Genomic DNA, 9,848 nt, shown 5'->3' on the forward strand with positions numbered 1-9,848 from the left:
CGGGAGTTGAAGGGGACACAGGTAACAAGGTGTGCAAGCTGAAAAAAGCCATCTATGGGTTAAAACAATCTCCTAGAGCATGATTTGACAGATTTGCAAAGTCGTGAAGAAATCTGGGTATAATCAAAGCCAAGGTGACCACACTTTTTTCATTAAACATTCAGCTGCAGAGGGAGTGACTGTTCTTTTAGTCTACATCTATGTGGATGACATCATAAAGAATGGAAATGATGAGAAAGAGAAGCATGAATTGAAGCTGAGACTAGTAAAAGAATTTGAAACAAAGGAATTGGGGAAATTGAAGTACTTCCTCGGTCTTGAGATGACATATTCCACACAGGGGATCTTCATATCTCAGCAGAAGTACGTGATTGGTTTATTGGCAGAAACAGGGAAGACTGGGTGTAAGCAATTCTCTACTCCAATAGATCCAAACTATAAGTTGGGAGAAGCTAAAAAAGAACCAGCTGTGGATAAAAGAATGTACCAGAGATTGGTTGGCAGACTCATATACCCTGCTCACACTCGACCAGACATAGCATATTCTGTAAGTATGATCAATCAATTCATGCATGATCCTAGAGAACCTCATCTTCGACCAGCCTACAAGGTATTGCATTACTTGAAAGGTAATCCGGGGAAAGGAATCTAGGAAAGCCACTCTTCCTGGGAAGCCCACCCCCGACGTTGACTATGCTGGCTCCATAGTGGATAGAAGATCAACTACAGGATATTGTATTTTTCTTGGAGGTAACCTAGTGACATGGAGGAGCAAGAAGCAGAATGTAGTGGCAAGGCCATCTGCAAAATCAGAGTTCAGAGCTATTGCTCAAGGATTATATGAATTACTATGGCTGAGAATCATCTAGGATGATTCAAGAATCCCATGGGAGGGTCCTATGAAGCTCTACTGTGACAACAATCATAATCCTATACAACATGATAGGACAAAGCATATTGAGATTGATAGACATTTCATCAAAGAAAAACTGGAGAAAGGGTTAGTGTGTATGTCCTATGTTCCATCAGAAAGACAATTAGCCGATGTTCTAACAAATGGGTTGAACAGTTCAAGTTTCCATGATCTTGTATCCAAGCTGGGAATGGAAAACATCTATTCCTCAGCTTGAGGGGGAGTGTCGAGATGTGACTGAGATGGAAATAAAGTTGTGAGAATTAATTCTAATTTCCTTAATAAAGAAAATTAGAATTAATTGGTAAATCCCTTAAATTAAGGGAATTAGAATAAATTTGTAATCCCTTAAATTAAGGGAATTAGTTAGATAGTTTCCTAATTTTTCTCCTTTTAATCTCCTATATAATACATTGTATGATCAATTCAAAAGGGAAGTGAAATACAAATTATTTCTTTGATTTCCCACACCTGCAATAATAAAAGAAACATGAAAATATATTTAAATCTATTACTACCCATCTCGTTTCTTCCTTCAAGATCTCACGCACGAAGCCCTCTCCTCCTCTCTCGTTTCACCTAGCCCAAAACCTCTCCCTACTCTAGTCTTCACACAGGTTGCAATAGAGTTGTAATGAGCCAAGCCAACTCGTGCGTCGACTTGGGCTCGACTTGATAAATAGCTTGGGAGAGCTTAACGTGATGAGCTAACAAGGCAAGCTCCAGCCAACCCCGACTCAACTCGTTAGCTCATGAGCTGTCTCATTTAAAAATAGTAGTATAATATACTCAAAATATATTAAAATTCAATATTTTATCTTTAAATTATTAAAAATATGAAAAAAATATATTTTACATTTATATCAAGTGTTTTCTTATTATTTATCTTTTATATTCTCATCAAATTTGTCATTTTAGTAGAACATTTGCTTAAATTAATATCATTTTCTCTATTGCATATTGAACAAGCTGGCTCAAACTTGGTTAATTAATCAAGCTCAGCCAAAAGTAGCTCGATCTTCACTTGACTCGTGTACACCATCAGTTGAGACTACAACTCCTCCCTCTATCACTCCCAAATCCGCTTCTCGCGGACACGGCATGCTCTCCATACCTCTTTCATTATCTTGCACTCATCTAACTGCACAACTCCCCTCCTTTTGCTTGCTCAAGGCTTCACACTCAACTCCGAAAAGCTCTCAGTGTCCATGCCTCGATCCGAGCTGCCCCTCTTCCTTCCACATGTGCGCAACCAGCCAGCATATGAGCTCCACACGAGCGGCTCCTCGCACGTGCTCAGCTCCAGTTCGTCAACTTCTCCCTTCCCCACAACCTAACCCTTCTTTCCTTCAATCACCACATATTTGACATGTGCTCACCCTACCTACATCACTATTACGAGCACACTACCAAAGCTCGCCTCTACAATTTATTCACCAAATTCCAAATAGCACTTCCCATTTTAGCCAGCCCACACTAGCAAGCCCACCACTAAACACCGACCCTGATCTCTCCCCAACTACAACTCTTGGTTCTACCTCACGCACCCACTGTATAGAAGTTTGCAGCAGACCTTTCTCTTATTTTCCCAGCTCAATTCCACATTCTCTCCACCTGCCATTATTCCTTAAGCAGCCATTAGCCTCCCCTCACCCTTTCCCTCTCACATTCTCTCTAAACCAAGAGAATGTTTCCTTTCACCCTCCCATTTTCCCTCTCTAGTTCTATCTCCCTCTAACATCTCCCATTTGCTCTCTCTCCCAATTAGCCTCCATACTTAAGCAAATAGATGGTTTACTTTTGCCTCTACATGGTCGAACTTGCACGAAAGCATAAAAATGCAACCTTAAAACTCCCAAAGCCTAGATTGTAACGTTTTAGGTGCAACATAAGGAGCTCTCAAACACTTTCTTAAAAATGACAAAGAAAACTAGTAAGAGACGTCCGCGGCACAGCGAGAAAACATGCGCATGCTTTTCTTAACACGGTGGGAAAAACTATATATGTGTTGCAAAGATTTTTTATATAGAAACACATGCACGCCTTTCTTGGGGTGGTGGGTTACGAAAAACGCATGCACGCCTTTTTTTACTTATGTTAAGAAAGACAAGGGTGGACCTAGAAAGACTTAGGCATATTGCATAAAAAATGATCTTAATTTATTAGAAATTAGAATTAAATGAAAATATGACAATAGGACGCATTGGAGAAAAATGATTCATGTAGCCAACCACACTTAGTGGGATAAAGGCTTTTTGTTTTTTTCTTTTTTGGCACAACCCCACTTAGTGGGATAAAGGCTTTTTGTTGTTTTCTTTTTTGGCCTTTTTGGCATGGTGGGTAGGCCTAACTATCTTGATGCAACCCCCATAAGCTATGATGACACCAAAAAATTGCCAAAGTTCAGATTGAAGAACTCCAAACAAATTAATTAAATGAACATAAAATAAAATGTAAAAATAATAAATATAATGAGAAGTACATAATTATTTGTGTGCATTTTTCTGCAGAGCAAAGAAATCTTGTGCTCGCATGCTTCTTTTATGCAGATACCTCATACACACCTTTATTAACAATGTGGGCTTTAAAGATTACAGCCGCAATGTCTTACAACCTTGAATATGCACACCTCTCGTGACAAGATGGGCAAGCCCAAACTCTTGAGGTAGTCTCTTACATGGGAATGACACTAGGGCGTTTAAAGATTACAGCCGCAATGTCTTACAACCTTGATCATGCACACCTCTAGTGACAAGATGGGCAAGTCCAAACTCTTGAGGTAGCCTCTTACATGGGAATGACACTAGGGCACTACCGTAACTTGGACCAAATTAAATTGCAAGGGATAGAGCCAAACGAACATGAACATGAACGAATGAATGAAAAAAATGTAAAATTAAAAATGAAATAGAAACCTAAAATGTATTTTAAGTTGCATTTAAAATATCTAAGCTGAGCGCATTTGTACTTTGAATGAATTCATAGGAGGCTTGCAATAAATTTCGTAGCTCACCACTGAGCAATAGGATCTTTCTAATGTGCATTCAAACTCTTCTACAAAATTGATATACAAAAACAACAGGGAATTAAATTGCTCACCATTTAGCATAAATAAAATCTTCTAATAAGTATTCAAACTATGTTGAAACTTGCATTAAATGAAATAAGAGAATCAAAGGAATTTGCGCAAGACCTATAATGAATTTAAAACTATGTCAAAAAGTGTGAACTAAATGTCATTGAATAATTAATAATTCGATAACTTATAGACTAAACGCAAACATCGAAATGCATTATATGAAATACACGATAAGACTTATAATGTCTTATGTGCCACTGGATCTGCAATACAAGCTTATGAACGGACAAAAAACATTATTTAAGAACTTCAAAATGGAACTTTGCACATATTACGATGTTCAAATAAATAAGGTTATGTACTAATTTTGCAACATTTTTTAATTTAAATTTATTGACTTAAAAAATGTGCAAATCATTTTTTCTGAAATATCCTAAAGTCTTTAGAGTTAAATATGTTTGCATGTGCTTCATTGCTCATCCTAAATACGTAAACTTAAGCATATAAGAATGCTACACATGCTAAATATTAGTCCAAGTTATAATTCAAGCTCCTCAAGAAGCCCGTAATTATATTAAATTTTAGTAAAATCTCTTTTTAAATCAAATCCAAAAATCATTAAGCATTGCATGCTCTCACGTGTGTTGCCTACCTATAGGCAGGGTCATAAATCTCACTTTAGAGAGTTCGATCATCCTCTTTAAAATAATTGAAGTTGAGAAGACTGAACCTATCCATGACAAGTCTAATATTCATCTTCACAGGATTGGAGTTGACCCAATGAATGCCTTAATAACATTCAAGTGATAAATATTAATTATTTAAATGTGAATAATCAAATAATTAACTCCTTGATGATTATTGTATTAAAAATTAGCCTTAATCAGAGAGATCAAATTTCAATATTAAGCCCCAAAAGACAATTGAATAAATTCAATTAAACTAAATTATGGACTTAGTCCTCTGTAAGTGAGATAGAGTTAACAATGTTCAAAGTTATCCAAATCTCTAATGATAGGCGAGTTGTAAGAAAATCTCATTCGGATGGAATTTTATTTTTAAAATATCTTCAAAATTTAATAAAAAATTATTTCAAATTTAACATTCAAATCTTTGAATGCAATTTTATCATTTAAATGATATGAGAAAAATCTCATCTATCATCCACAATTATTTGTCAATGATGATAAATTTGACATTAATCTAAGCTCGCAAAAAATAAATATTATATAAATCTACTAATTTATTCATACTCAAAATAATTCACCAGTAAGAATGCGTCTTGAGTCTTTTGTCAATGTAATTTAGTCAGTCAGCTTCACAAGAAAATAATTATGATCATAGCCCTTTGAATGGATGGTTTGGCCAGTAAACTCTACTATATTATGTTAATGACTATAGCTCATATGTTCTCTGACAACTTTCTAAATTTTTGAGTTGTGAATCATAGAATATACATGGCATGACACAAAAGCCTCTGTTAGCTAAAATCAACTTCATTTTGTCCCATTAGAAAAAACATCCACCCCACGTCTATTGAGTCTCATTAAACGAAGCAATCTATAGTTGTTGACAATGACAATTTTATTAGATGAGGCCGACTATCTTCTCTGATTAAGCAGACAATGAACCATGACAACCCGAGGACAATGGAACTATATGACATTAATCGGGTTCGTCATCATTCCACCCACCATATGTTCTAAGCTTATGATGATAAATTTCATAATCTAAAATCAAAATATGACTCTAATAAATATTGAGCAATCAATAATACCCTAATAACTAACCTTAATTGAGAGCATTCTCTTGTTATCAAAAGGGATAATTAGTCATGAAGACTTGCGCCTATGGAAAACCTCGAACCCCATATATTAAATTCCTCGCAAAATTAAGATAAAATCTCTAGGTAGTGTCTTTTCTATAATCTCACACGTCTTCTGAAAAATTTGACCTGAAACCTCAACATAAAACAGATCCTTCTAGCTGTAGCCCCCTTCATTCCAAAAATTTCGAACTGATATCAAAAGGGATAATTAGTCATGAAGACTTGCGCCCATGGAAAACCTAGAACCCCATATTTTAAATTCCTCACAAAATTAAAATAAAATCTCTAGGCAGTGTCTTTTCTATAATCTCACAGTCTTCTGAAAAGTTTAACCTGAAACTTCAACATAAAACAGATCCTTCTAGCTATAGCCCACTTCATTCCAAAAATTTCGAACTGACAACAAGATGATATTTCAACAAGATGCACTAATTCTAATATTTCTCCAATTTAATCAGTTCATTCATTCCAGCATTGATTACATGGTAATCAAATCATTCTCAATTGTGCAACACAAACTCAGGTCATTATCATAAATCATTCTTATGTAAATCAAATTGTCATTATCCTGCCTAGCAAAAAAAATTGAACTTTCCATCAGCTCATGGTTCTAGAACAAGATTAAGCTTCGATTAATCAGGATGCCAGTGGCAAACAATGGTCAGAAACCGTAGAAAAATAGTGAAAATAACAAATTCAGCCGTGCCACAAAGAGAGTGGATCTAACGAAAATAACTTTAATTAAAAACCAGTAATGACGTCATGTTTGGCGGAAACTCCCGCCAAAGTAGGGTCTGGGTAGCGTTGGAAAAAAAAGACTAGTTAAAAAAGCTGATTGCCGGACTAACAATAAACAATATTAACAAGAAAAATGCTAGATCAATATTGACTGCAAGTACCTTCTAGCTCTATCTTTTACATCCTGAAAGCTCACAACTCATGAAAATCGGATTTTTAAAAAAAAAAAACTAAGAAAAAGTCCTTTCTTTCTTTGGTAATGAGGTTAATAAATCGGTCTATTATCTTCGTAACCTTTAAAGCTTCAAGGATGTAGAATACCTTGTCGACAAGACCAGTTTCCTGGTCTTTTTTGGTATCATAGAGACATCTGAACGGGAGTTCTCTAGATTTTCCGATGCCCAGTGTATTGATTCCCGTAGATTCTGCGAACAGAGAGTGACGACAGGAAAGAGGGACTCTCCGGACGTCGCTACTTGAAGGAAAAGCTTTGCCACTGCAAGTGGCAAGGCCGGCGTTTGTCAACAGAGCAACGGCCGGTGGCCGGAGATGGGTGAGAAATGGATACATCAGCACAACGTCGGCTTATCCCTCCGCTCTTTGAAGGAAAAGCTTTGCTACTGCAAGTGGCAAGGCCGGCGTTTGTCAGCAGAGCAACGGCCGGTGGCCGGAGATGGGTGAGAAATGGATACATCAGCACACCGTCGGCTTATCCGTCCGCTATCCAGTTGAAATCGATTGTAGTCCGAATGGGCACGAAGGTGTAGGTCAAAATTTGTAAATAATTATAGCAATTAACACTTTCTGCCTATTATATTATTATTATTACAAATGGCTGAAAAATCAAATTGTGAAAAAAATAACTTAAGATAAATAAATAAAATTTAAACAACGAAATTAACATTCATAGCATCAAATTCTTAAGTATCTACTTATCTCACATCAAAATAATATTTTACAAGCCCAACACCCCTACTTATATATGAAAATTTGGATTTCACTGTTCCATACTACTGAAAATTATAAATTACATGTTGAGTTTGTAAAAATAATAGTTTTAATGTGAGATAGGTAACTGCATAACAATTGAATACAATATATCTAAATTTCTATTTTAAAAAAATATTACATTTATCATGCATTTAAAATTAATTATTTTTTAAAATTGGCTTTTAAAAATTTATTGAAATATAATAATGTAATAAAATAAAATAATTTTATGATAAAATCATATTTAGAATTAAATATTATTAGACTAAGTACATTTTTTTCTTTTCTTTTTTTTGGAATAATATAATAATTTTAAGATGATGTGATACTAAGAGATGATTAATTTTTATAATTAAAGATTTAATTCCATGCAGCTTTTGAGCTATCATTTTCAATTATAAAGTAAATTATATTTTAAAGATGTTAATTGATGTGTGTTATAAGATTATTGGCTTACCATTGCACGAGAATCCATCACAAATTCAGATAATAAAAAATGAAAGACAAAGATTTCAAAATTATTTATGTGGAAACCCTGAAAAGGGAAAAAAAACACATGGTCTTGCCCAATTGAAATGATCTACTGTAAGTTAGTGATATCACATAAAAGCCCTTGTTGCACGGGCAGAAAAAGGGTTAAACAGTTTCCTAATCGGGTGTGATTGCAATCAAGAACATTTGCTAGAACTTCAGTACACTGTCTTCGAGATGTGTCGTTACTTTTGTAACTTATGTTGGGAATCTATAGCATGCATCATAATTCCACAAAGGGCTTCGTTACAATGAATTGGGGGTGTTCAACAATGGTCAACAAAAGTAGAAGAATACAGGAGTGAGTGGCATTCGTCGAGTATTAGGTTTGAGACGACATTGAAATTCATCTTCGTCTTCTCAGCCTAGCTCGAAGTCCATCTCTTCCTTTGGTTCAAAGTCTAAGCCCTAGTTTTTCTTCCATGAAGGAGGTTGGGCTCTATTTATAGAGAATGGGAAAGGCCTCCATGCAAATAAGAAAGGAATTCAAACTACTCCATCAGATAACCCGAAGAGGTTATCTCAATCAAATGACATTATGTAGGCATTGAGTTTTTTAGTTATGTCTGAATTTAGTGATCTTAGGATCGTTGGATTTATTTTGTCAAGAGGTTCGATTTGACTACAAATTTGTCGGATTTGAAATTCATTTGACATTCCAATTGTGTACCAAGTAATTGGACTAAATTTGATGTCATTGTATTTTTTTTCATCAAGTTCATCAATTTTATTGTAAGTTTGCTAAAATTAGAGTTTTTTTTTATCATTTTTAATGTGCGTTTGAATATTCTTTGCTCAAAAAAAAGTCTCTAGATTCATATCACGCCTCAAGATTCATGTCGGATAAAATTTTGTTGATGGTGTATTAGTTGGCCTCTATTTTCGGGCTAGGCTAGTTTCATCGTTTGAAAAAACAAAAAAATTTAGTTATATAAGTATGTATGTGTGTCTACATGCACGTCACACACACACACACACACACATGTATAATAATATATATTTTTGGCAAGAAAAGAAACTTAGCCTAGTTGGCATGAGTCTTTCCTTTCTTATTGGTTGTCCCACATTCAAGTCACCTGAACTTCATGTCTATGCTTATTTTTTTTCGTCGGTGCTGGAGGCGAAGGCAGACAACAAAGATGGTCGAAGGTTGTCGGTGGTAGCCTAAGGTGGAGCTGGTGGCGACGACTGCTGCAGGGGGATGAGGCAGCTGGAGGCTATCAGAGGAGGAAAGCTAAAAGCTTCTAAAAGTGGTTTGGTGGCCTGATATGGGCTTGATTCGACTCGAATTAGGACAATTTTGATGTCATTGTGTTCTTCTCATCAAGTTGGTCAGCTTGATTGTAAGTTTGCAAAATTTGGAGTTTTTGATCATTTTTTATTTGGGTTTGAATTTTTTTTTACTTAGAAAATTATTTTTAGATTCATGTCACCTCTTGAGATCCATGCAAGATTATAAAAATTTGTTGATGGTATGTCCGTTGGCCCCTATTTTCGGGCGATGTTACTCTCGTTGTTTGAAAATACCATAAATTCACTTTTTTTTTATATAATTATTTGGTGTGTGTGTGTGTGTCTAAATTTTGTGCTGCGTACCCAGGCCTATTAGTTGACATCCACGATATAAGACCCCTCAAGTCTAGGGTTCGAATCCCTTCTTGCACACTTGGCCTTAAAGAGGTGGTACTTGAATTGTTAGACACATTAGGGGTGAGTGGAGTGAGGGGAGGGGTTGGCCATTCATTTATCCCTTGTGTCTTGTGTCTCCT

At 35.6% G+C, this 9,848-nt stretch overlaps 1 protein-coding gene across 1 annotated transcript in view; it reads right to left on the bottom strand.

The window, feature by feature from the left end:
- Positions 1-7,150, bottom strand: part of LOC110019480 — a 31,348-nt gene extending 24,198 nt beyond the window's left edge. Inside the window, exon 1 of the mRNA XM_020717147.1 lies at positions 6,880-7,150. Coding sequence (XP_020572806.1) covers positions 6,880-7,128 — 249 coding nt within the window. The 5' untranslated portion in view covers positions 7,129-7,150. The remainder of the gene's footprint in view (positions 1-6,879) is intronic.
- Between the last annotated feature and the right edge of the window lie 2,698 nt (positions 7,151-9,848).

This window comes from Phalaenopsis equestris, unplaced genomic scaffold, assembly GCF_001263595.1.
Source record: "Phalaenopsis equestris unplaced genomic scaffold, ASM126359v1 Scaffold000058, whole genome shotgun sequence".
Taxonomy (NCBI): Eukaryota; Viridiplantae; Streptophyta; class Magnoliopsida; order Asparagales; family Orchidaceae; genus Phalaenopsis; species Phalaenopsis equestris.